The sequence below is a fragment of the Melozone crissalis genome, unplaced genomic scaffold (genome assembly GCF_028551555.1).
Source record: "Melozone crissalis strain CALT ecotype California unplaced genomic scaffold, PUWL_Pcris_2 ptg000018l_1, whole genome shotgun sequence".
Lineage (NCBI taxonomy): Eukaryota > Metazoa > Chordata > Aves > Passeriformes > Passerellidae > Melozone > Melozone crissalis.
The window spans coordinates 21,248,327-21,276,185 of NW_026535796.1; the positions used below are offsets into that span (position 1 = coordinate 21,248,327).

Sequence of the window (27,859 nt, forward strand, 5' to 3'; positions counted from 1 at the left end):
GAAACGGCCTTAAGCTGAAACACGAGAAGTTCCACCTCAAGTTGAAGAAGAACCTCTTTACACTGTTCCAGCAGAGCCCTGGAACAGACTTCCCAAGGAGGCAATGGAGTCTCCCTCTGCAGACAGTCCAAATCCACCTGGACACATTCCTGTGTAACTTGGTCTAGAAGACCCTGCCTTAGCAGGAGAATTGGACTAGGTGGTCTCCAGAGGTCTCTTCAAACCCTAACAAATGTAAACCAATATAAATAATGTGGCTGTAACTAAGGCCATAATCAGGCACTCAGTTTAGTACACACTTCAGGAAATAGCTACACATTCTGCAGAGTGTCTGCAATGCCTCTTGAGTCCCCAGGTAGCATTGTAATATACAAAATGCTAGTAAATATACAAAATGCATGGTTTTCAAAAGGTCCTTCTATTATTTTGTCTAGGAAACCCTGATTGACAAAAAGGCTCTTTACAGCAAAATTACATTGTTTTTAACTTTCCCTCCATTTAAAACAATGTATCATTCACTTTTCCAAACAAATAATTAACATCAAATTCTTACACATGGTTGCTTTTTAATAAAGGAAGTGTTTTATTTCTCTTTCAAATTGCATGTATCTGACAAAATCTAACACTGAATTATTTTAAAAGCTTGTGCTTTAGAAATTAAGTCTGAGACCTCTTAATCTACCTGTTTTGTTGTTTTTTGGTTTTTTTTTTTTTAATTTACAATTTAACATTTACTTCCTGAACCTCAGATTGCAATCTTGCATTGCAGTGCATATGCTGAGGTAGGACTGCAGTGTGGAGACACAGATATTGGCACTGGGAGAGTGACAGAACAGGAATAGGGGAGGTGCTGCTCTTGCACAATCGATAACAGCTCCAGCTACTGAAGAGACACAGGATGAAGCAGGAACCTTCACACAACAGACAACCCTTTCTCCTACAGTTGCTACTTGAAATGAGTTTGGAAAAAAAGGCAGTCTGACAGGTATGGGTGACACCAGGGAGCACATTGCAGCAGGCTCTGGTCCTGGACTTCTGGAGCTGCTTGTGTTAGCAGAGGTTCAGGCCCCAGACAGGACTTGACAAAAGTCTATTCAGCCGGTGAGGGAGTTTAGAGACCAGGCATGAAGAGATCTTTTGTGGAGTTTGCAGAATGGAGCTTCTCTTGTAAAGAGTGGATGAATAAATTGTTCAGTTGGCATTGATTGTGTGTGAAAAACACGTGACTTTAATCAAATGATAAGGAATAATAAGAGTTGCAGAAAGCTATTGAATCTGAGCAGCAGCATAATGACAGTTAACTGGAGAGAGATCCCTGAGAGCAAAGCAAAACTGAGTACATTAATGAAAGATTTTTATCTTCCTAGGCAGCTCAACTTCCTAGGCAGCTTTTAAACTGGTCTGACAAAAATGACTTTGGAAGGAGAAATTTTGTTGATAGAGGCCCTCCTTCAACAGGCCTTCAGCACTGGCACTATTTCAGCAAGACACTCTTGAGAGATCAACTCATTTGGGAAGAAAATTCTTTCTACCTGAATGGTGAGGGAAAAAAAGGCACTAGCCAAAAATTATTTTGTATTAAAAAAAAATAACCTTGGGCAGTCATGGAAAAGCTATCATAGATTTGGCTTTGGGTGCTTTTTTTGGAGGGCATTGTTAGTTTGGTATGATTCTGAATTAATCACCACCATAAGGTGAAAGCTTTTTACAGTCAGTTTAAATCTACAGGCTAGGTTTTCTGCCTCCCAACTCTGCTTCTCCCCTAAGAACAGCTATCAGCATCTGTTGACATCACTACTAAAGAGTTCTACAAGTAATTAATCCCTAACTTAATGGCTGTATTTAGACATGCTCTAACCTATCCAACAGAATCTTAGTACCCTGAGTGTCAAACAGCAATCCAAAACATTACAGGAACAGACAGGTACATCCCAAATACAAGACAGTGCTAGTATTGCCATTCTTCTTGGATGACAAGGAAAAGTACTCTTCATTTTTCCATTCAGCACATAGTTCTTTTTGGAAAGAAACAGACTGTCACCTCAAGACCACAATGCTAAGTATACGAGCTTCATTTTAAGTAGCTTCAAATTTCTAGTAGGTTTCTTGATCTTCATGTAAATGGAAAACGTATCTGAAGTGTATATGGCTGTAAATATGAGAATTCTGGGGTAAGGTAGCTTAGGACTCAAAGTCAGAGTCATCATTTGGATGTCTACGTTTATCATCCGTCATTGCCGAGTGTGATCCTCTCTGTCACTGCTGAGGGTGCAGGCTGCCTGTTAACATTCTGTGAGGTGTAAATACTGCAAGGAAGTACCTGCTACTCTCTTCAGGTACTTGTTTCTTCATATCTTGACCACTTTGAGCTGTCAAATTTGTACCATAATGCAACATGCTTGTTGTTTCACATCTCCTCTGTTTACCTAGTTAAATTAACTTAGAGTGCTCCAAAGAAATCCCTTTCTTTTTAGATTTATACTTGTAACTAAGTAGTCATTTGGTTATTTTCATATTTCAAGGCTTGTCTCAGTCAATCCCTTCAATTCACCAGTCATTTTGGTGGCTCAAGTTCAGTCCTTGCAGATCTGCAACTGCTTGCATGTGTTTAAGTGTTCATCCCAAATGCAAGTGCAGAAACTCCTGAATCCTTCTCCAGGAGTGTTCCTGTGCGTGGGCATGTGCTTTGCTCTCTCCACCCCCCAGAACAGGCACCCCCAAAACACGATCCATAGCTACCTGACAAAATGGAGTAGAAGGAGGATCAATTCGGTGACCTGCTCCTGGATAACTCAGGAGTTCAAAGTTGTCTTTCCCATGCTGGCGTAGACGCCTGATTGCCAGCTCAGCATATAAGGAGCTCTTCCACATCCGATCATCTTCCCCTACCACTAAGAGAAAGTGACCTTCTGCTTTTTCAATGGGGATCACGCTAGAAGAATTGGCAGGATTCGTTGGGTCATCCAGAGCTTCAAAAACGTCATATACACCAGACTCAGAGACAGTGACTTTCTCCATATCAAAGCGCAGCCCGGGCAGAGTCGTCTCACCATAATGGAGGTCTGCAACTGTGTTTGAACTACAGCCAGAGATTGAGACAGCAGCCACTACTTCTGGCAGGAAGGTGATCATGGAGAGCGCTAAGTCCGCCCCTTTCCCAGTCCCAATCACTCCAACTCCTGGTCCTTTCACCTTCAGATAAGACAGGGGGTGGAGAAGAGAGGAAGAAAGGAATAAAGGAAGCATACATTATAATGGGATTAGCCATTAATTGACTTTGGAGTTGTTTTATTAAAAAAAAAAGGTTAAGTTAATTATTGATGTAACCTGTTGCAAAGTGACAGTCTGGACCCACGCTCCTCCTTCTGTTTACGGTCTTATTTTTCAGAGACGCCAAGAGAGATCAAACCCCACAAAAAATGCCAACAGGCACAAGGCATACCATCACTCACTCCTTACCTGGTCCCTACTGCATATGTTAATGCAAGTTTTTTCTCATTTTCCTAAAACAGGTAACAGGAAATTCAAGTCTCAGGAAAATAAAGTAACCTCACAAACTACATTTGAAGGATTAGATCAGTAGTAATTGTCTTGTCTTTTTCTAGCCTGGAAAGTAAAGCTGAAAGCAACATTCCACATCATCAAATTCATTCTTTCAGCTACTATGAGCAGTATCATATCATCCTCTCTTAAAACTAATTGCTTTCATGTAAGAAAAAAACCCAAACAAGTCCAACATTTTATCACCACTGGTCTTGTTTGGAGGATACTCCAGCATTCACTATCCTACTGATCAGCAATCTTCTAGCTCCAGCATGAATTTAACAGATACTTTGTGCTGGAAGACATTCACTCTCCCCAGTCATATGCATAAACCACAACTGGGCCTAAGCTTGCCCAGCAGAAACTGATACTCAAATATAAAAAAAAGCACCACCACCACTTAGGCATAACTGCTAAATCCTCCCTAGTCCCAAGAGATTTCCCACTGCACTCACCTTTGGGTGACGCTGTAGGAACCTTGCTGCCTCCTCAAAGTACTCAAGTTTTAAGTCTTTCAAGATCATAGGAAGATCTTCAAAGTCAAAATATGGCAGAGAAAGAGTAGCAAAACCATGGGTAGCCAGGAGACTAGATCTAAATTCAATCAAGCCTCCTTCATCACCATACATGTCAATCACTCCTGGAAAGGGACCATCCCCTATATTAAAGAGAAGAGTTACAGAGGAGAAGTTATCAAACAGGACACAAAAAACTATCTGGTGAAGAGTAAACAACAAAATGCTTAAGACATTTGCTATTAATAGTCATATAAGACATTAGCTATTAATAGACATTATTTTTCCATTTGCACAGCAGACATTTATTTAAGAGAAGCAGTGCTATGTCCCTCTCCAGCTATTTCAAACTAAGAATAGGTCCAAGTCCTTACATTCCTGTAAAAATATATGAAGTTAAAGGTTTCACTCTTTAAAACAAAAAGCAAAAAAAAAATAAAATCAAACAACAAAAACCCCAAAAAGAACAAACAAACAAACAAAAAAAAAAACCACAACAAAAAATAATTAACAGTTCTAAATGTATTTTTCCATGGTCTTCACCTCCTGCCCTCAAACCAATCATACACCAAGTCAGCTATTTTCCCACAAAGTAATTTCTTAATTAGCAAAGTGCAAGCTCATGAGTAATGAGGCAAGAGCACTGAGCCCTTGAAGTAAATTCTACAAAACTTACATAAACTTTGAAATAAACTGCATTGAGCAAAGCCCAACAAAGATAACCCATTGTTAAAATCAACTGGACTTACTAGCTGTCTCTCAAGCTCAGCACTGTGAACCTTGGCAGGAGAGCTGCTCCTGCAGACATGACGAGACAGAAGGCCGAACTGAGAGCTGTGGGTGCGGCTGTGTGTGCAGGGTGATGTACAGATAAACGTGCACATACCTGTGCACAGTCTGTCCCACCAACCTACACAGATAATCAGAACCACAATTTTCAACAGCCGTGCTTTTGCAGCCAAGGTCATGTAAAATACCTGTATGCCAAGCCAGGAGATCTTAGGTTAAAAGGCTAAAGATGCTACTTAATGGAGCTTTAGAGACCCTAAACAAGCTATTTTTTTTTCCCCCCTGGCCACCAGATGTCATGTCTTATGTGTCTTGATCCAGCTCACTACAACCATCTCAGTACAAAGAGGACACGCTTGTTGCAAGAGTGTGTTAATTCTCTGACGCTACTTGTATGTGCTAAAGAAAAGCTCTCTGGCATTTCAACACACTTGAGAAAAGGAAATTTTCTTCCTTTTCCTTTTAGCATGTCCTTCCTAGACATGCTAAATGGTGGAAACCTCCCAAATTAAAGCATTAAGAAGTCAGAAAGGGACTGAAACATGCTTTTGGGTTCTTACTCGTTCAGTTCTGATTTTTTTTAATTGAAGTTCAATATTCTACTTGAGAGAAAACAAGCTGGGATAAATTTATTATAATGATATGGTCAGCAGTAACCTTTAGTTAGCAGCAACCAGCCTATATGGCAAGAAAATACGTATTTAATCATCACTCCTACCCGAAAAGCTTTCTAGCAAGAGCATGTAATCAGAACATAGTCATAGATGAATGTGTTTCTCTCTCATGAAGACACTCTTTAACTTGCACAAGGATCCTGGACTGCTTCTCCGAGTGCCTACACATGCCTAAGTATATGGATCCTGCAGAGCTCACTAAAAAGCAGGATAAAATGGGCTAGACAACTTTACCAACATTTAAAAACAAACAAACCTCCACATCTGTAACTCTTATTCCTGAATTGAGAAATCGCTTTCATATTAAAATTACATCATAAGCCCACTTGTCCTCTCACTTTTAATAAGAATGGTTCACATTTCAGATTCTTATCTTTAAAATATTAACTTTTTTTTGTCCCTGGAACAAAGAAGGGTATAGTCATAATGCTGTAACTGGATCCTCCATCATGAGGGATGGCAATATCATTTAAGCAATGATTCCAGACTTTTCAACACTGTTACAATGCCAGAGTTTCTAAAGGGGAAATTGCAGTTTCATCTTGCAGATGTCCTGATTCCCACTGAGCTCAGCAGAAATCAAACTCATCCTCTAAGGCAGGATAGATCAAAACAATGTCTCAGAGATGGAAAATCCAGCATGCTGACTAAACATCTGAAATTCAAAGTTCAGTCTCTGTTGTTTTTTTCCTCAGTGGACTTTGGATTCGTATCTAAATGGATTAAAAAAAATCATTGGTTTGGCATGAAAATACTTAATAACTGTAGTGATACTTACAGGAGTTGCTGAACCAAGTCGTTTTAAATTAGAGGTAATGTGGAGGGCAGTTCCAGTACCCACAATACTCAGGGAACTACAAGAAGTTTAACTCATAGCTCAAGTGTACAAACACAGTCACTGGTGTAAGGTTTCATTTTCCAACACCACTCACAGACCATCAGAATATCACACCTCATAAAGCACAACCATCTCATAAGCAGAACAGGCAGAACTTGCTCATAAATCCATTTTGGTTTTATACCACAAAAGTAGCCCAACTACTAACTGTAGTAACTCTGTAGGAACAGAGGTGAGATACATATATTTTTTAGAATTTCATCTGCTGCTCTGCTTCCTGGCTTGTGTTTCAAAGGGAAGAAAAATACCTTTTAAATTCAGTCCTACTTAGGGTAAAATCCTTGGGACATTCAGCACAGGCTCACACAATGAAGCGCACCAGCTTTTCTGGATGTTAGATTCTGGTACTCCAGAGGCAAACATAAAACCTACTGAAAAACCACAGGCTGAGCACAGCAACGAAGTAAACTCTACATCCCCTGTTCTCCTTTAGCTCCGGCCCGTCCCGCAAGAGCCGCCTCCCCGCGCCCGCCCTGCTCGGTGCCGCCGAGAAGGAGCAGGCGGGGCGGCCACGCGCAAGCCGGGCCCTGTCGCGACAAGCGCTTGGGATATCTTCCTAAGAGTTCAGGGCCACTGTCTGCAGGGCAGCGTTCGGCTGTTAGGGAATGAGGATTCCCCGGGTGACAGCCTCTGCAAGGGTTTATTTTACGAGATTTTCCTTGCTCTGGTCCGAGAAGGCGGGGGGTCCCGCCGGCCTCGGGGCGAAGGTCCCGGGCCGGGGCACTCACCCGGCGGCAGGAAAAGAGAGCCCCTTATGACTCCTTCCTTCAGCCGGATCCTCCGCACGCCGGGGGCCGTGAACAACCTCCGCACCTCGGCCTTGGCCATCACGGGCCCGGGTATGGATCCGGGCAGGCTGTGGCCCTGGTGGACCAACACCTCCACCTTCATCGGGGCCGTGGTGCGGAGGGGAACGAGCCGCTGGTACGGCTTCTCCATGCCGGCGGGGGCCAGGCTCCAAAAGAGCCCCATGGGCTCCACGCCGGTGTAGTCCCCGCCGTGGGAGGCGTCCGTGCCCAGGTGCAGCTCCCCGCGACTGTCCGCCCGGTAGTGCGCGCACGACTGGAAGAGGCGGCCGCGCTCATCGGCCGCCACCGCCCGCAGGGTCACCGGCTGCCCCGGGCTCAGTCCCGCCACCCGCGTCTCTACCCGCTCGTCCGCCGGCCCGGTGTGGGGGGACACGGCCAGGCTGGCAGCCCGTCGGGCCGGCGGGGTGCGCAGCAGGGCCCGCACCGGGGCGGCGGCCAGCGCTCTCCACATGGCGGCGGCAGTGGCGGGTGCGCGGTGTGGCCTCGCGGCCCGCAATATCGGTATCGCGGCCGCCGCCCCTTCCAGGCGTCCCCAATAGAGAGCAGAGCCCCTCCCCGCCCCCCAGCCCCGGGCCGCTCCCGCCTCCCCCAAACCATCCAACTGACTGGAGCAGCGAGCCGTGGGCATCGGTTAAAATTTCACTTTAATCCATTACAGGTACAGTGGATACAAAACGCACAAACGGGCCTGACGCACAGGCAACAGTAGAGGCCGCATGCGGGCTGCAGGCACTGCCGGGTACAACATGTTCGGGGACACAGTGCAAGTGCGCCGGCAACTCTCACCGTCTTCTCCTTCAACCCCACGCTTGGCTGCACAAAGTTACTGCCGATCCCGGCGGGGCTGAGCGCTCACCCGGCTGCGCAGAGAGCAGCGGGCGTGCAGCCGGAGCCCCGCTCCGCCACAGCGGCCCCCTCAGGCCCCCTCCAGGCCCCCTCACGGAGCCGCCGTGCCAGCCTCACGGAGCCGCCGCCGGGCTGTTCTCAGCAGCCCTTAGGAGCAGGGAGCTGAGCCGGCATCTGGGGAATGTACAGGCAGGGAGCTCCGACAGTGCTGCGGATCTCCACAGCGATACCCAGCCGTGCTGAGGAGACACCCGGGAGCGACTCCAGGATGACAACTAACAGGACCTGTTCTGTTGTTTCTTCACGCTTATGAACTCCCAAAGACTGTTTAAATGTCTCATTTCTACTGCATGCTCTCAAAACATCACATCAAGCTATGGGCTGGTTTGTTGCCTATAAATGTGAAGTGAAATATTCGATATTTTTAAGGCAGATGCATTTTAGTGGTTTGAGAGAACGGCAAGGAGCAACAAAGGAGGGAGAAGTACACAGGGAAAACAGAAACATTACTGAAGGCAGATTACTGCCTCCAGAAAAACTGGAATACTGGAACTAGAACACAAAGCTGAGCATCGGCATACATCTCTGACAAGGCCAAGGCATGTTTTCATCCCAGTTCTCAGCTTGGATGAGTTACCTACTACTTCAATTCACACTCAAAGCACACAGCCTTACCACCATTTGTTTTCCACAGCTTATAACCTTGTACTACATAAAACAGGAGGCCAAGGCCTCTAACCAAGATTAGAGGAGGGTATAAAAAGGAAGCTGCTTTCTTGTTTTCACCAACCATCATCCTCCAAGAAACCTAATAGCTTATTCTCTGATGTTCCTTGTTCTCATTCTGAGCCATTTAACAAAACAATTTAACAGAACATTTAACAAAACCAGCATCTTCATCTGTAAAGTAACCTAATTCATATCAGAGCTTACTGGATGTTCCAGATAGTTCGCCTGTGAGGTGTTTACGAAAGAATGCTTGGATCTGCTGCCAAGCATCTATCTGTGCCTCACAGTGTGCCTTGGGCTCCCCTCCCCACATCACAGGCTTGCCAAATAGCAGGTGCATTGAGGCTGCACACATCGGGAAAAAGGGAGGTTCAATGTAGTGCCCTGCTCCAGGATAACAGACTATCTCAGGCTTTTCCTTCCCATGAGCTTGCAAACGTTTGCTCCCCTCAACTGCAAAGAATTCACTTTTCCAGTTGTGATCATCCTGGCCAACAATGAACAGGAAGCAACACTGAGCCTTCTCCAAAGGGATAAAGCTTTGCTGGTCAGGCCCTTCTAGTGGGCTGTTCAATGCATCAATAATATCAGCAATCCCGGACTTGCCGACCTTGATGCGTTTTGGATTGATCCCAAGGGGTGGAATGGTGATGTCCTTGTAGCGCAGCACCGCACCCACATTTGCCACTGAGGCGTTGATAAGGGCAGTGGCTGTGATGCCCTTTAGGAAGGAGGCCATGGAGACACACAGGTCACCCCCCTTTGAGTGTCCAAGCAAACCAATTCCCGGACCTTTAACCTGCAGGTGAGAGAAGAGAAGAGAAACCACAATGAACTACGGCATGCCACTTTAATATATTGCCATGTTTGCAGCTGTGTCTGTCCTAAATTTGGACCCCACCTACAGGCATCTGAGGTTCTGTGTACAGGGCCCATGTCTGAAGGATCCTAGGCACTGTTCTGTGCTTGATTTATGATCCTAAGCCCTACTGAGACTGCAGCATCATCCTAACAAAGCTACAAGGTTCAGTGCTGAAGCAGAGTACAGCTGTGCTTGCAAATGTGCAGTCCTAGATTCCCTTTATTTATTATGCAGTTAATAGAAGAAGAGGGCAAGTGCAGGGGAGGCCTCCTCTGCAGTTGCTTTCTTTCAGTGCAAAACGCTCAAAGCCAGAAATGACTATGATATTGTCATCACTTATGTTAATGTATTTCTTATATTCAAGGTTCCCCTATTAAGAAGCTGACATGGGGTAGCAGGCTCCACATGAGCTGCTCTCTGCTTCTCTACAATGTTTGGTATCTAACTCACAGGAAGTGGTCTGAGGTAGCTTACTCATTAAAATTCATCTTAAAAATATAACCTATTAAAACAATTTTTCCAGGAGAATTGTACAGTCCCCTGGAGTCAGTCTAGACTAGGTTACCTTCATTTTCTTTTACACAAGGCAAATTAACTAGAATAGGAAAGTTAAATGACCTTACTGGGTGCTGAAATCCTGTAAGGATACTGGAAGAGGGTTAGTTAATACCACAACTCTTCAATATCCAAAGACTCTCAGGGGCAAATAGGCTCTGAGACAGCATCAGAATCTAATACCTTCTGTGTCTTATCACCAGTGTAACAGGCTTTACACCGATTAACTTTGAAATACGGGAAGGAAGAAATTAGAAAATATGGCTTGCAACATATTAAAAATACAGCAAGAATAGCAGTGGAGGTGTTAATGAGAGGCAATGGTACTGTAGTGCTCTCAAGAGAAAAAAATGCAGGGTGAAGCAATTTTCAGATTTTTTTGGGGCAGAAAAGTGCCATGAGCAGTTAAGGTTAAGGTAACTAAAAAGCAGACAAGACCTTTAAGAAGTACTCATCTTTCTGAGATTGAGGAAGGTATTTATTTTCATTCTCCAGAGAAACCAAGTGCTGGTTTGTGCAATTCTAGCTACTTTCACTCATAGCTACTTATAAGGAGATGCAGAATTGAGCAGGGCTCTCTTCCAAGAGGTGCTGAATTAGAAGGATCCCTAAGTGTATAACTAGCTATTAAAACCCATACTTATAAAATACCAACATTTGGAGTGATTTTAAGAGCTTATAAAATACACAGCATCAAATGTGTAGCAGTGGACTTCCTTGAGTTTCCTTGGTTTCCCTGAGATCTGGATCACAGAAGGCTATCATGTGCTCCACAACTGAAAAGGACATTTAGATCTGAAGGACATTCTACAGAGCATAAATCTGAAATCCCCACTGCAAGTCCAGTAAGCCTCCAGGAAACTAGCACCCTAGTTATGACACTGGGTTGAATGGAGTAGAAATTACCAGTATGTGACCAATGTGTCACTGTTTCACTTGGGCAGATCAAAAGGAAGAGATGGAATAATCTGCCAGAGAGCCATTTTAATGGGAGTTAAAAGATATAAAACAGTAACAGCCAACTCAACAGCAATGCTATTTTAAGTACAGCAGCTCTGCCCCATCTGTAGTCTGACAGGACCTAACTGATGAGAGTTCGCTGTAGTGAGTCAATGAACAAACTAACCTGGGTGTGGTGTAACATATAGTTTACAGCTTCTTCAAAATATTCCAGGTGGAATTCCTTCATCCCTTTGGGGAGATCTTCATAGCTGTAGAAAGCCAGAGCCAGCACAGCAAAGCCGTGATTGGCCAGCAGGCATGCCCTGTATTCAGGGAGTCCTCCTCCAGTTCCATACAAGTCAATAATTCCCGGAAAGGGGCCACTTCCTGAGAGAGACCACATAACAGGACACATTAACCCACAATTTTTAATTTACATTCCAAATTCATAGGCCTTGGAATGCGTCTTAAAAAAAAAAAAAAAAATACAGCAGCAGAATGGTATTGAGAGTCCTAAATTACTGTGACAGTTTTAATGAAGTGGCTACATTGCTTCAAGATTAAACAAACTAGCATAATTTAGCAGGTCTGCTAATGTTTTAGATAACATCAGGAAACAGGCAGCTGGAAGAGAAGGGATCTTTTGACAGTCACAATTAGTTCTCTGTATTGTGTAAATTCACTGCAAATGTATTAAGCTCTGCTTCAAAATCTCATCTTCTGATGGTTCCAGCTTCTCAATTTTAGTGTAAATGCACCTCAGTCATTTATTCTGGGATTAAGAGAAGAAAGTATTTGAAACCAGCCTTGCTTACCTGGTAAAGGAAGCATTACATTAGGTTCATCATGGGACAGGGACTGAAGTCCAGAGCTGAGAGGGATTGCTGCAAAGTACTAACCAAGTATGGAAAGGAGGTGGCTAAGAGGGAGACTTCATTCCTGCTCAGGAAGGAGGGTGAGGCTTCCCTCAGGTGTCTGCACACTACCATCAAACCTATGTAACAAGCAAGAACTTGAAATTCACCTCCAGCCTCAAGAAGACAGATGAAGTCTGAGAGGTCAGAGCCTAAGGCTCTGGCTGGCACAGCACATATGATTTTAGAACTGTCATGAAAGAGTTATCTGGGACAGACAGGAAAGAAAGGGGAGAGGGGAAGACACGTGATACATAGAGGAGCTCCTTGGGGTTCCAGAGACATGCTTGGTGAAAACCTCTGTATCACGGGGGGAAGGAAAGGTGGGATACTGTGGGGGTATGGCTACTGCAGAACCAAGGGAATGCAAAAGTTGAGGTTTCCTACAGAAAACTAGCAGAAATCTGGACAGGGGATGGAAGGATAACAGAGCATTTGTCAGGCAATCTGAAAAACTCACAAGCCCTTTCCATTATTTTCTGACAAAAATCCTGCCAGGGCAAGTCTCTCCAATGTTTTCCTTGACCTGCTCACGAACAGGGGAGAACTGGGGACAAATGTGGCAGCAAAAGGCAACTTGGGCTACAGCAATTAGGACACTACTAAGTTCAGGATGTGTAGAGAGGCTGGAAAGGGAAGCCACAGATTTAAACTCCTCAGTTTAGGAGAACATCTTCCACTTACTCAAAAGAATTACCACCTGATTTTTCTGGAAAACAGTAAGGTGCACGAAAAGTGCCTTGAAAACTGGCTGACTCCACCTCCCATAGCATTTGGGAACAAAAAGTGTACTGTGATCAATGTCTTCATGTCCAGTAAAGTCAGATAAACAGACACACGTACTTCATCACATGAGCCTGCTCCGTGTGAGCAGTACGGCCGGCAGATCAAAGCTGGTCGGGCTGATCAGGCCACGCCTTGAGGAGTGCCCAATCCCTACTGGCGAGACGCACCTCCCCCTTGTCCTCTGCCGGGTCGGGAGCGCAACGGGAACCCAGAGGCGCTCTGGCTCCGGACCTGCGAGTGCGGGGCCGAAAGTAGAGGAAGCGACGTGGGGGAAGGAGCCCGGCATGGCCGGTACTCACCGGGGGGCAGGAAAAGCGTCGCCCGGATCCTCCCTTCTCGCACCGGGATTCTCCGCACCCCGTCCCGCAGGAACGCCCGCTCATGCTGCGCCTGGGCCAGGAGCCGCCCGTGGCGCTCCCCGTGGCCCTCAAACACCTCCAGCTGCAGGAGGAAGGGGCTCTGCACGTCCCGCTTTACCAGCCGCCAGAAAGGTTTCTCGGGCTGCAAAGCCCAGAGCAGCCCCATGGGCTCCAGGCCGGAGAAGCTGCCTCCCGGCAGCGCAGGACAGCGGGCGAGGTCCAGCTCGCCGTCGTCGCCCGCCTGGTAGCGGGCACTAGCCTGGAAGAGCTCTCTGGTCTCGTCCCGCAAGGACGTCCGCAGAGTGACCTGCTGCCGCGGGCCCAGGCCCTGCACGGCGATGGCCAGCGGCTGATCGAAGAGGCTGCGGGCGGCGGGCGACAGGCGGATGGAGGGGGCCATGGAGGAGAGTCCCTGGGCGGGGGCTGTCCCGGGGCTCCACGCGGGGCCGCGGCTCCGTAGGGCTGCAGGTGCGGGGCCGGGCCAGGGCAGCCACCTCTGCCAGGCGCGGGAGCCGGCCCGGCACAGGGAGCGGGCACTGACCTGCCACATGACTCCGGATCGCTCCCGCCTCTGGAGGCGGATTCTGGGGCAGATCCTCGGGAAACCAGGGCCGGGCTGGGGCCTGGAGTGCCGCTGGCACGCCCCGGCGGGGAGGAGCCGGACGGCAGCTCCCTTGTCCCGCCCGGCTGCTTCTCTCCTGCCTGCCTGCGTCCCTGCCGGTTTCTGCCTCCCTACTTCCCTGAATGCCTGCCTCCTCTTCTGTCTTACCCCCGCTGCCTTCCTCGGCTGTGGGAGGCTTCATCCAAACACTGCCGAGTCCTTGAAACCCGTCTGGGCCTCGGCGAGCTCCTCGGTGTCTCACCGAGCTCTCCCGGGCCGGGCGGTGGCTGCGGGCAGGAGACGAGCCACCGAGCAAAATCGCAGTCGGAATTCACTGGAGGGAACGGCCGGTGTGACACAGATCGTACAGAGATGGGACAGGGAAGGGCCGATGTGGGACAGACCGTACAGATGGGACAGCTCTGCACGCCACAGCCAAGGGGCCGCAGCTAGGGCCAGCTCCAGCCGAGACGGGGAGAAGCCACACCAGCACTCGCTCATCATTGCTTCTTGTCTCCTTGCCGGCTCTGCTTCTCTGTTCGTTACCTCAAGGCATGGGCAAGGTGGGTTATGTCTCCACCAGGCTCTGCCCGGCCTAGGCAGCTGCACAGCCAGGTGTGTTAGGAAGGATGGTCAGGGTGCTCAGGGATGCAGGAGCAATAAGGGAGGAGCACTTTCTCAGACTATTTAGGTAGGTCAGGAAACATGTGGCTCTTCTAATAATGGATTGTGCAAGGATTTAAAAAACAGGGTCATTCAGTCCATCTTAGGCAGAGATAGATCTTCTGATCCAAAAGGAACTGCAGAGGGAGAGCTGTTTCCTGAAGCTCCCACTCTTCCTGGAAGACGCTGGCAGGGATGCCTCATGCTCTGAGCTCCTCATGCCGGTCTTAGAGGTGTGAAAGTAGAAGCATCTAAGGGAATCTTACATTGCCCTAATTGGAAATACTAAGCGGTCAGAGATATTTGGCACTGTTTCATTGACCATGGAAATTACCCTTTCTCTCCAAACAGGTGAGGTGTTCTGTCATCTAGCATTTGGGTATGTTGTCTGGTGTCCAGCCCTGAATGTGTGGCAACTATTCCTGTTGTTGAGAACAACACTCTGTGGCTTACACTATTGGATTTGATCATGGGCTTGACCACATGCGGGAGCAGATGCTAAGGGTCCTGGAGGCTTCAGCAAAATTCCTTCTCCTCCATGCTTGGTGACACAAGACCTGTGGAATAGAGTGAAGGTAAGGGGACTAAGTGTCCATCTTCTATGGTCTCCTGTTCCCACCTGGGTAACCTTTGATCCCAAAGCTGCAAGTTTTCTTAAGCCTTCACCCTGGGATGAGAAGGTAGTCAAGCTGCAAACCCTGCTTCTAACCAAAGTACAGCAAAAGACTCCATGGCTTTCAAATCTCAGTCTCTTTATTACAATTCTCATCCCAGTAACAAAGATTAAAATGCTCCACATCATGTAGGAGAAGATCAAAATGGCTGTAAATTCAACAAAAAGTTTTTTTGCATATCTTGGGGCCAGAAGTATCCAAAAGCCAGAGCACTTCCTTTGGAAGGGAAGATGGAAAGAAGGCACAAAAGGCAAACAACCTTTTCCAAGGCTTAACCAGAGAGAGCCCAGTATCCTGGCCATAGCAGCCATTCTTACACACTTCCAGCAGCACAGAGGTCAGAGACATTTCCATTGCAATGACACAGTCACCAGAAGAGCAGTGAAATCTCTGCTCCAAAACTGTCATTAGAGACAATTAGTATGACCTGAGGATAGCATATTCATGTAGAGACCACAGTGACATGGAAAGGACTGTCAAGTATTAGGGGAATAGAAACCACCCAAGAAACATAACTGTGCATTTTGCACATGACCTGTTTTATCAAAGAACCCAAGAAACATAACTGTGCATTTTGCACATGACCTGTTTTATCAAAGACTAATGCAAAAACCACCATTCCTTTTCTGGACACTTGAGCAAAAAGGTTGAGAGGGGGACAGAAAAGGCAAACCCATTTATTTTCTGTTATGGATATGCAAAGGTATGAAAGATACTGCAGTTTTACTGGTACAGCTGTGACAAAGGTTTGACCTCATAACTGCAGTAGACTTTATCAGATCTGGTTGTTCAAAATTGTGTGTTTCTTGCACATTATTTGTTGCACATTAGTTAACAATTAAATACTTTTTGAAAAATGCCTGGATCTGTGACCAAGCATGAACCTGAGCTTTAGAATAAGCCCCGAGCTCCCCACCCAGGACAGCTCGCTTGTGAAAAACAGGGTGGCTTCCTGTGTGGTACAAAGGGAAAAAGGGTGGGTCTATGCACTGCCCTGTTCCAGATTAGGAGAGGATCTGAAAATTTTTCTTCCCTTGAGCCTGCAGAAGCTTGCAGACTTCAGTAGCATGATACTCACTTTTGACAACACAGTCATCTTGGCCCACAATGAATAGAAGCTGTGCCTCACTTTTCTCTAGTGGGATCCGGCTTTGGTCGCCAGGAGCTTGAAAGGGATCATCCATGCCATCAGAATAGTCAAGAAATGTGGAATTGGTGGCCTTGGCTTTGTGTTCATGTAAGGTCACAGTGGGGATGATTTTATCTTTGTAAGAGAGAGGAATCACTGTAACAGCAACAGGGGCATTGAGGGAAGCAACAGCCAAGATGTTCTTCAGGAAGGCAGCCATGGCAAGGGACACTTCGGCTCCTTCAGAGAAACCAAGCAGGCCAACCCCTGGACCCTTCACCTGGGAGATAGGAGGAAATGCTCATCAGTGCTCAGCTGAAAAGATTCAAGGAGGGCAAGATTGTCTAATGCTGAGAGTTTGCAAAACCACACAAAGAATGTGACAGCAATATTTACTTTTTCTTTTGAACAAATTACAGGCATCTCCTACACAATTTTTTTTCTGTTATATGTAAAACATTCTCTTATGATAGCCAAGAGAGAACAAGAACAATGACACTATTTGAACTCTGGTTGCAAGAGAAAAATAAGATTATTTAGAGCTAATGTAGAAACGTTTTGGTAGTGGGAGGCAGTAAGAGATCAAGGTTCCCCCATATTTGACAGAGACAGTTTCAGCCATCTCAGAGATGTACCTAATGCTGCTCAAAGATGAGGAAGAGGTGGTTTTAATTTTCTTTTTATATCTCTCTGTCTACTCTGTTATTTACTGGCAATAAATTAAATTACTCTTCTCTAAGTCAAGTCTGTTTTGCCAGTGATATTGGCCAAAATATTTATGAATTATGCCCTGTCCTTATCTTGATCTGTAAGGTTTCTCTTCTTAGTTTCTCCACCTCTCCTGTTGCTAAAGAGGATTGAAAGAGTGGCTTGGCAGATATCCAACACCCAGCCAAGGACAACCTCCCACAGCTGGCTACCAGTAAAGGTTCACATGTGGGCATGTGGTGACAATTCATGAAAGCTGCTTCAAAAAATGCAGGTGTCTCCTCTCCACAATGCAGGTGTCTTCTCTTCTCAGTCACTCTGAGATTGTGGTATCTGAATAGTACCCATGCTCTGAATAGTACCAGTTCATATCTGTTGATCCTTCCCCTTTCCTAGGTGAGCATTCTGGCAGGTGCTAGCTAAACCAGATGAGTATTTTTGCATCTTTCTTGAAAGTGGCAAAGTGACAGGCACGTGTGGGACTGCCAACTCCCCTCCCCACTTTTTGTGCCCCATATGGATGTCATGAAACTCAATGGTCCTTGCGGCCTTCAAAAAGATGCTGTTCCTGTGCCCCAAGGGTCTGATTATGAGAGCAAATAAATGCTTATTCTCTCAAAACTCTCCTGTCCTGCTCAGCTTCGCTTGGAAAAATTGGTGGATATGTTCCCTGTATCTTCATTTGTGTTTCTGCACTGCTTGGAAGCCCATGAAGGGGCCATCAGCATGGTCCTTGCCTTACAGCATGCAGAACATTCCCCTCCAATAGCCACGGTATTATGACCTCTGGAGGACATGACACTGCCCCACGCCTTTGGTGCCTGTGCTGCGCTGCCTGTACAATGGCACCTTCAGGCCTGTGCTGCCTGCACAGAACCCAAGCCCTAGAGGAAACTCAGCCAGCTCTTCCTTACAGAGACCACAGGCAGCTCCCACCCAGGACCTGAGGTAACACAGCTTATGTGGCCCTGACCTTATTGAACAGTGCAGAAAGATATTCCCTTGCAAACATTGTTTCTCTTTGACTGTAGATATGCTACATAGAGCTGTTTCCTTATTCAAGAATCTTACAATACCTTAAAAGACTGAAAGGAGATGAAGCAAAGTGAAAATTTTCCAGGATAGAAATCCATTTTAATTTAGATGAAATGTACATTTTTGACTTGAGTCTGTGGTTAGAAATCGTAGTTATCTAGCCAGACTGCAAGGCTAAGCTCAGTGAAGTTACTTCAGCGAAGGACAGAGATAACGGCGGGGGGGAGACAGAAGATGATAGAGAGTGACAGGGACTGCTGTAAGGGCAGGTCAACCTGACCTCGGAATTCTTTCTGATAAAAGGGAACTAGCGGTAAATGTCACATGAAACCCATAAAAATGAATATGTATGAACCTATTGTGAAACTGTATGCATATGTATTTGAGAGAGAGATAAAAGTTCTCAGAGGCACGCATGCCTTTTTTGAGGAGAGCAATCTCCACATGCGTCCAGCGCTGTAATAAACATACCAAGCTTTACAACTTTGACAAAGTTGTGGGGTTTTCTTCTTTTCTCCGCAAAACAGAGACAATCTCTGCTATGAACCACGTCTGCGTGACATGGGGAAATGCTTCTTTGCTTGGGGTTCTCAGCATCTAAAGGGGTGTAAGATTAGTGTTAGCTACAATTCATGGCATTTTTAGATACTTTACAAAATATGCTTTTCTTACTGGGATCATAATGGACCACCACCTCCTAGTCAAAAAAATTTGGTATACTCTGCAGGTTTCAGCAAGAAATAGCTTTCTGCAGAAAGAGCAATTAAGAAAAGAGAAACTCTGTGCCTAGCTAGTCCTGTGTAAATCTGTGAGGAGTACCTGTAAGGTGTCCTGTAAGTCCGGGCAGTTTCCAGAGTCTAGGGAAAGGAAAAGCTAAGGAGATTTTATGCTGTCTTTGGTCAGCATTAAAATGCTCAAAACAGACATGGGAGTGCTTGCAGCCATCGCAGGAAGAGCGGCATGAGGTCCTGGTGCAGCTCTGCAGCACAGCCCCAAGCAACAAAGCTGCAGTGCTGCTGCCTGTGGTTGCACATAGAGCACACAGAGCAGGAAGGGCACCACTGAGACAGGAGATATTTACCAGGGACATAAATGGTGCGGTAAGGATGGCTGGTGAGGATGAATAGACAGGGGGTCAGAGGATGAGTTTGGCAACAGCATTTCTGTCCAGCCACTAGCGCTTCACAGAGCCAAGAGGTCCAAGGGCACCCCAGCATGATCTTGTGCAATTTTACACAGCTCAACTTTCAAGATTTAGCAAAAGCATACAGGCAAAAGAGGGAGGAAAGGCTGGCAGTGTTCCAAGTATGGGAGGACATACTGTACACTTAAATTCCAAACAGTTGAGTGTATGGGTGCCATCTTGCAAAACCTGGATAACCCAACAGCTCAGAGGAGCACAGGGCAATGCACCCCACTAACTGTGAGTATAGCTTCAGGAGGCTTTAAAGACAGAATACCTCTCACCTGGTGACTGCTGTGATAAAATAGCACTGTGGAGAAATATTTCAGAGGTTTGCCAGTATTTTTGGGGACTGACCTCACAGCCAGGCACATATTCGTGTAACTTGATAGGTCCTAAAATGAAACTTTTTCACCCAGCACAAAAAATCCCCAAACATATTGGAAGGCACCCCACTTGCCTTGAAAGGACCAATAATTTCATCGCTAAAGGCTGCTGTGGGGAAACCAGGAGGGGAAGATATTTTACCTGTATTACTGGACTGAAAAGGAAGCAAGCGAACCTGATGCATTTCAAACGCAACAGATCACGTTTGCCTGAGAAAATCTTACTGCATCATTCAGTAGGGGCAGGGCCACATACATGGGTGCGATTGCTCAAACTGAGTGGGAGCTGCCTGCAGGCCCCTCTTTTAGGAAGTGTAAATGTGTGACCAAGGGATCTTTACAACACAGCATGGGCCTGAAGGCCACACCATATATTCAGGATAGCCCAGCAAAGGCACACAGAATGGTGACCATTACCAAATATGCCTATGAACAGTATTTCCTGCATGCAGCTGAGCAGACTGCTTTAAAATACTCTGAAACATGATGATGACTACAAGAAAGTTCACAACCTCCCTGAAGTTTCCTAGGGTGTAATAACATGGCTGGTGAAAAGAAGATAACAAATTCTCTTCTCTAGGCACTCAGCCACGCAGAATTGCTCCTAGAGCAAATACTTATTTTATTCAGAACATTTGATTTCTCTACCCACTACACAGACCTTCTACCCCCAGATGAGATGCAGAGACCTGAACTGCTGATTCATATCTAGCAGATGGAAGGCAAGACCAAGACAGAACATTTTCTAAACAAGTGTACTTTTATTTTGTGAAAAAATAATGGTTATATTTTTGCCAGAGGCTTCTTTGTAGTCAGAATACCTTTCTCAAACAGAAGTGTAGCTAGAGAAATCTTTTCCTCCAAGGTTTCACATGGAAGGTTAGCCACACTTACATGATTTGGATAGGAAGACAGAAGAAATTCTATACTGTCTGTATATTCAGGATCTAGCTCAAGAAACTTGGGTTCTTCCTTATGATACACTCTTGAGTTTTCTGTAGTGTAGTACAGCATCATACCTGCCTCTTCATTACACAGTCTAACAATGCCATGACGGAGCAGGCGTACTTCGGTGTCTTTTGTTATCAGAATATCAACATTGCAGGGCCCTCCATCTTGCCACCGGGCCGGGAAGCCATAGACACTCTGTGCCTTTTCACTTTGTGTGAGCACTGGAGGGAGACAGTCATGAAGAAACAACTTGGCTCTCTGATCCACAGCAGCATCGATGGGTGCATAGTCAACAAGTTTCTTTATCAGGCTCTGCACCTTCTCCACAAAGGCCGTTCGCCGAACATCGACTGTGTCAGAGTTAGTGACCCCCATATACTGCAGGTAGTCCATGGGAAGCCCCCGTCGGTACTCCACGTCTTCCTCCAGGGCCATCTGCAGGGCAGCTGGGAGGAGCTTCTCCAGAAAGTCCCCCCAGGAATTCCTCTGGTAGGAAGACACAGTGATGTGGAGTGAATGTGCATCAGGGAGACAATCACCCTGGTGGATAAAGCCACGGGGGAAGTACAGCAGGTCTCCAGCCTCCAGCACAGTCTCCAGCACAGGCTCACCGAGTTCAGCCTGCGTGAGGTTTGCGCTGGAGAACTGGGGCAGCACCTCAGCATCTGTTCGGGGCCTGTAGACACGCCAGTGCTTCTTCCCTTCCAGCTGCAGCACGAAGGCCTCAATGTCATCATAGTGGGGGGCAAAGCCCTGCGTACCCGGGGGCGTGAGGTAGGTATTCGCCCCTGCCATGCTGCCAAACTGCTCCTGCAGGATGGAGAGGAAGTGCCAGACGGTAGGGGAGAAGGCCTGCGGGCAGAGGAGGCGCAGGGAGCAGCCGTTCTGGTAGAAGTCCCACACGACAGCGGGCAGGGCTCTGCCGGAGGGGTTGTGCGTCTCCCGCACTCCCTCGGCATAGCTGGTCACATCCAGGTGGGTGCCGAAGTGAACCTCTCCTCCTCGCAAGGCGGCGTCGAAGTCGGCCGTGGAGAAGAGCCCCGCGTAGTAGCCGGGGTCGCCCCGCCGCAGGAGCAGCGGCGCCCGTTCCCAGTGCCGCCCCAGGAACTCCGCCGGCGCCACCGGGGCCAGCAGCCAGCGGAAGAGCTCGGCGGCCCGCTGCCGGCTGTCCTCCAGCCGCGCCAGTCGCCGCAGCAGCCCCGACACACCGCCGCTGTCCTTCCCGGCCGGCTGCGGGCCGCAGGGCATCGCCTTGGGGCCACCACGCGGTTTCGCGTCAGGCCCGGCGTCCGTCGCCTTGGGCCGAGGATCCACGGGGGCCTCCACGGGGGCCTCCACGGGCACCACCACGGGGAGCTCCACGGGGGCCTCCTCGGGCACCACCACGGGGAGCTCCACGGGGGCCTCCTCGGGGAGCTCCACGCGGCTCGGGGGCGCGGCGGGCGGCGGCGCCTCCGGCTCCGAGCCGCCGCCTCCCGCCCGGCCGCGCCTCGGGCGGGCCTTGGCCCGCTTGCGACCCGCGGGCAGCGGGGCCCCGCGGCGGCGCCGCTCCATCCGCCCGGCCCCCGCCATCCGGCGGTACACGGCGAGTGCCGAGAGCCGCCCCAACTCACGTTGCTCCGCCACCATGGCCGCCATGGCTCCCCGCCCCGCGCCACCGCTTCCGCCGGGAGCGCCCCGGGCACGGGATGGAGCCCGTCCCCGTCTGTCCCCGCCCCCCGTCTGCCGCCGGAAGGACGCGTTCTATAGGTGCCTGTGGTGCAGTGTGGAACAGAATGTCTTGTCTTGTCTTTTGTCATCTCCGCCGCTTAAAATGTGCTGGGTATATTTGCTTCCCCCGCCCTGCGGAAGAAAAAGAGAGGCGATTCGCCTTGGTACGATGCAGGTCTGTTCTTTGGCTGGGAAGCTTCGTTCTGGAAGTACGCTCTAAGCAGTACGTTCAGAAAGTTATGTTTTGTCTGAAGGCGTACGGTAAAGATATGCTTTTAGACAGCCTGGACTTACTTTGTAACCTAATGAGTCTAGATGAGCTAACACTCATTTCATAATGTGTTGCACAAGGAGTAGCAACCCAAATTAAATGGAGCTAATTCTTGTGTGCCATCCCCCTCCCCTTTTCTTGTGCTTCTGATGGTGATAGCAGCTATAAGGCTGTCATCTCAAAAGGATCCCAAAAACCCAAAAGACGGTCCTGTCACATAGTGTTTTTTGGTTTGTTGGCTTGTTGTTTTTTTTTTTTCCCCCCCAAATCCATTCACTTTCTAATAACCTGGGCAGACCTTTGTTTCCTCTCTGTTTCTCTCCGAGGCTTCCCAGAAGGCCAGCGTTAGTGGTGCTGGCAGCCTGAGGGCTGCTCTGCGCTTCCGGAGGCTGCAGCTTCCTAGAGGGGTAGAACAAGACTCTGCTTGAGGCAGAGGTAGGGGTTTGTATTGACAGACATATTTTTGATCAAGATACAAGCTTCAGTTGAAGAAATTCACTGTGCAGTACTTTTGTGAGAAGAATCTTTGATGAACTGCAGTAATTTATGGGAATGAATTTTGCATGAGAATTTCATCTCCAGAGGCTGCTGTGAGTCTAAAGCATTTAACTGCAGCAATTACCCAAGTGTGCCCAGGAACCCTCTGGTTCACAGGGTGTTATTAACCTCTCACAGATATGAATATCAGCTGCCCACAATATGTTAAACAGCTAACACTCTAAGGCATATGCAGATTTGCTGTGTGGGCTACTTAGTGTATCAGGCATAGGATATAAAGCTGAAAAGAGAATTTTCACCTTTTGCCAGGTTTCAACCCAGACCTACATTTCAATTTTACCACAATTCAGGAGCAGAAATCAGTTAGGCCTAATAAGGATAAGTTCAGCTGTTAATATCAATTCTAAAATTGATGCAGATACCTAAAAGGTTGTTTGAATTGCCTTAAAAACAACACAAATCAGTCTCACAGAACACAAATATGCTCTAATCAATGAAGGCCTTTATGTATATGTGCAAGAACAGCTATTTTAATTTTGGAGGTATTTTTCTGACGGAGTTCTTCGGGCATAGCCAAAGCTGCGTGAAGAGCAACGGCAGTAGAAGGCTGTCCTCTTTGTGCCACGATGGTTTTAGTTAATGGAGACGGGTTTTAGGAGTGCACAGGCAGCCTTCAGGCTCCGGTTTCACGGCCGGGCCGTTTGCGGCTTTGCCAGCAGGTGGCAGAGGCCGACCAGCGCTGCGCGCCCCGCTCCGGGGAGCGCCGCGCCTGCCCGGCAAGGTGACCCGCGGGGTGCGGAGCGCAGCGAGAGGGGAGCGCAGGCAGCCTGTGCGTGCATCTGCAGACTGGAAGAGAAGGGAAGGGCGAACGCTATTTCAATCCACTCTTTGTTTCCCCAAGGTTAAGCCCTGCTTACTAGAATAATCTTATCAGCTGAAACCATTTCAACAGAACTGGACCCTTAACAAAATCGAGATGCAAAGCGCTTGAAATATGGTAAAAGTTAGGCCATTGTAGGCTTTGATTATACGTAAGCACGGCTAAACAGGCTTGGCAGGGGGAAGACTTTTGAAAAACCTGGGTGACTGGATTGTTATTTGTGTTACTGCTTAATTTACTGGAGTGCAACTGATCCTTCTGAGAAGAAGCCAGGCGCTGTGCACAGAGCCTGACCTGAGTTACACCAGGATATCTGTAATGACAGCAGCAAAGCTGTTCTGGATATTTACCAGTACAGGGGGTTCAAAGTCTCATTTGAGGGCCCTGATCTTCATAGGGATGTCACTTTCTACTGCTGAGAGACAGTTGATTGACACTGGATTTTTTATGATGTATAACAAAGTCTCTGAGCAAAGGACACAGTGGAAAATAATAGTGGTTAAATCTCTATAACAAGAAAACATTTATTTTGACAATTTAGCCTTTCTAATAGTAAATTCTTTCGAGAATAAAGAATGTTGCTATTTTTCTGTGTGACACAAGAAAGGGTTTTCACCTAGGGCAAAAAGAGAGAGCTTCAGTGTCACTTACAAAGTACTCAGATGATTGTTTAGGAGTAGCCACAAAGTTTACATGCTCTTTGCTTTCATTGTCCACTATTTAAAGAGAACTCGTCTAAAGAAATATGTGTCATGTACAGCTCTTTAAATAAACAAAAGGAAAGCAATACAGATCTCTGAATGATTAGGTGATCCCTAGCTGCTGCTTACACAGACAGAGTAGCAACTGGAGGCTCAATTAAATTTCTTAATTAGAACTTAACACAAAATTACTTGGATTTTATGAACGTATAAGCTGCATTGCCAAGAGCCACAATGTGTTTTATTTAAGAGGACATATAAATGTGGTGAGTACAACCTATTAGAGAGTCACAAGTGACTTCAAAAGAAGTAAGTAAATGGCACCTAAAGAGATGTAGGGTTCATTTGATATTTTAGCCTTATGCCATTCAAATAATTGAAATCTCAAATTCAAAGAGCGGTTTCGGTTAAGTCCTGACCCTGCAAAACTATGAGTAGTCTTCACTAATGAGTGGAAAGGACGAAATTCTTTGCAGTTTCCTGTGTATTAGATACTCAGTTGTTCACCATTGTGCAGACCTTCTCTGTGTTCCCAGAAAATCATTAATGTAAACCAGTCACTATTAGAAAATTAAGCCCAGCTTATTAGAAAATTAAGCCCAGCTTAATCCTTCTTCTCATTATTACTTTGCTGGCGACCTTCCTTTTGCACAATCAGTTTTGTTTTCATGCCAAAACTAATACCTAGTAAGGATAAAGAGCATTTCAAGCCTTCACTAACAGGTTTGCTTAGCTGACAATCTTTCTTATACAGCCTAGCTACATCCACTGTGTCATCACTGGAAGGACACTCGGCTGGATTGTGAAGCCTGCTGCTCATTGTGAAAGCTATAAAGTTCACTGCCAGATATAACAAGACTGAAAGCTAATTCAGGAACTGTTTCTCAAGAGCTATCCTCTGGCCTCCCTCATCAGAGTGAATGCACTCACTCACTGAAGCATCTTTTGGCAGCAGCTTTGGCCTCCTTCCAGCTGTTTCTCTCTTCTCAGGGATTTTCTTATTCAGTGACTGGTTGTGGTCTTTAATCCTGGTTATCTTGTACAAGGAGCCCCACTGAGAAAAGAAGCCTTCCCTGCCATGGAACAGCCATATTAAAGCACATTTGTAAAAATCATAATTAGAAGGTCCTGTCCTTCCTGTGAAATTATCTTTTTGGAGGGATTTGGAAGCACAGACATTTTCTTTTGTACCATATGACACTAAAGCAGAAACATTGGAATTAAAGCTGAATTAAAATAATGAATTTAAGTAGGACCCTTGGCTGAGTTTACTCACCACGTTAAATAGGCATGTGTACTTTCAAATTCTGAAATAATTTTATGAGGGTTTTTGTACTTTTATTAGATGCCATCTAGCATTTGGTAGCATTGAGCAGATACCATCTGCAGTGACTCCATAGGCAGTGATTAAATACAAAGCTCCAGACTTCAAGGCTCCAGCAGAAGGAGAGAAAGAAATGGCCATGAAGAGAAAATCCCCATTCTAAAATGAAGGCAAAGAGGACCTAAATGAAATACTTCTCATGTGGGATTAATCACATCTAAAGAACCAAGGTAGAAAGTACTGTCAATGCATAAATCTTGTGCTAGAGAATATCCTTTTGATATGCACAGACCATGGCTCTTGACAAGCTGTTTGGCTGATGCCTTTCCATGGAAGACAGGTTTTAAAGGATTCTTGCTCCTCATATCCTTTCTGCACTAATGATGGCAACTGCATAGCTTTGCTCATTAAATACACTTATATGCACTATTTCAAGATTAACATATAGCTGTGCCAACATAGGGCAGCCCTATTCAACATTTGCTTCTCCTGTAAGCTTCTTCTAGTCAGAAGCCTTGCAAAAAGACTTTACCTTTTCTTTCCTATATTGAAGTTTTTCTGAAGTACTCTGAAATTGCTTGCTCACTTCAGATCCACACTACCAAGATGAAAGTACTGCACAAACAGAATGCCTTGGTTTAGCAACCATGTTGGTTCAGATCTGCTCAGAGCATGACAGGAGAAAGCCCCTGTAGTACTTGCTTATTTGCTTCCCATAGTAGATATGTGTTGCTACTAGCCAATATGGCACCTTATAGAAGTATTTTTGAACATTTCCAGTGCTCATTCAGACACACAAGCTCCTATTGTTTTATATATATTGCCAGAAAGATGGAATTCCTCTCTGTGAGCAGAAAAATGCATATATGGTAGTATTTATACTGGTATGGCTTGTTCCTAGAAGGGATAATATTATGGGGTGATTAGAGAAGGGAGATTTAATCACTGACATTATTTTAGATAACCAATAGGGAAGAATGATGTTAAGCCTCCGGGGTATCTGCAGTGGGGATAAAGGAGTTTGCATTGTCATGAATGTGTGTGTAATATATTCTTAGGTCCTTAGGGAATAGCATACTCTCCTGCTATCCCACTGAGTCCAGGAAGGATCTTGGCTGGAAAGGCACAGCTGGCAGGAGTCAGTGGGCATGACAGGGACAGTCAACTCCATTAATCCTGTGTATTACACAGGGAGCCCTGTTCCCAGCCTTAAAGAAAAGGTGATAAGGAGCAAATTGGGTTTGGTTTCTTGTGAATGCTATTAAGTATCTTCCATTTCTTTGTTATCCATGAGGATCAAAGCATTTGAAGCATTGCTTCCAGTGTCAGACCTTGGAGAAGTAATTTCCCCCCCTCCCATGGAAAGGCTGTGGGAAGACTGAGTACTCAGAACATGCCTTGGTCCTGCAGTGCAGCACTGTGAATGTGCAGCTTGCTGTGCTGGATGCTCAGCATGTCCAGCTAAGTGACCTCTAGGGTCATCTTCCTTTCCTTTCCCACCACAGCCCCCTTTCCCTTCAGTCACCAATGGGGAGGTCAAGTTATCAGCTGAGCAGAGAAGCAGTAATGGCAACAAATGAATTTTGCCATCTAATAAATATTTGTAAAAGCTATAAATAGCTGAAGCATACATTAGATTTTATTTACAATAGCATGTCCTGGCCTTTTCCTTTATACTTTTCATTTGGATGCAGAGCTTCTTGATAATATGGGAGTTGTTCATTTGGAAATAAGTTTTCATAAGAAATTAAGGGCACCATGCTTTACAAAAATTTCTGTCAGAAATCCAAAGACTGTGAATGAGAAGGAATGTTACACTGAAGGTACTGGGAATGCAACATTTTAAGAGTTATGTTAAGTCAGGAATGTTTTCATGAAATCAGAAGAAAACTTAGGACTGGTAGAAATCATTATCTTATACTCC

The 27,859-nt window shown here is 46.4% G+C and overlaps 3 protein-coding genes across 3 annotated transcripts; all 3 read right to left on the reverse strand.

The window, feature by feature from the left end:
- Nucleotides 1–731: 731 nt before the first annotated feature.
- On the reverse strand, nucleotides 732–7,679 carry LOC128936671 (acyl-coenzyme A thioesterase 5-like). Its single transcript, XM_054275815.1, has 3 exons — nucleotides 7,148–7,679; nucleotides 3,999–4,201; nucleotides 732–3,192 (listed from the first exon to the last, which is right to left on the reverse strand). Exons 1-3 carry the CDS (start codon nucleotides 7,677–7,679, stop codon nucleotides 2,617–2,619), a joined length of 1,311 nt encoding a protein of 436 aa, XP_054131790.1. The 3' UTR covers nucleotides 732–2,616.
- Nucleotides 7,680–8,170: 491 nt separating this feature from the next.
- LOC128936600 (acyl-coenzyme A thioesterase 1-like) lies at nucleotides 8,171–13,738 on the reverse strand. The gene is made up of 3 exons (XM_054275658.1): nucleotides 13,162–13,738; nucleotides 11,347–11,549; nucleotides 8,171–9,602 (listed from the first exon to the last, which is right to left on the reverse strand). Exons 1-3 carry the CDS (start codon nucleotides 13,619–13,621, stop codon nucleotides 8,997–8,999), a joined length of 1,269 nt encoding a protein of 422 aa, XP_054131633.1. The 5' UTR covers nucleotides 13,622–13,738; the 3' UTR covers nucleotides 8,171–8,996.
- A 6,626-nt stretch (nucleotides 13,739–20,364) lies between these two features.
- On the reverse strand, nucleotides 20,365–22,189 carry RIOX1 (ribosomal oxygenase 1). The gene has a single exon (XM_054275370.1). It carries the CDS (start codon nucleotides 22,187–22,189, stop codon nucleotides 20,384–20,386), a length of 1,806 nt encoding a protein of 601 aa, XP_054131345.1. The 3' UTR covers nucleotides 20,365–20,383.
- Between the last annotated feature and the right edge of the window lie 5,670 nt (nucleotides 22,190–27,859).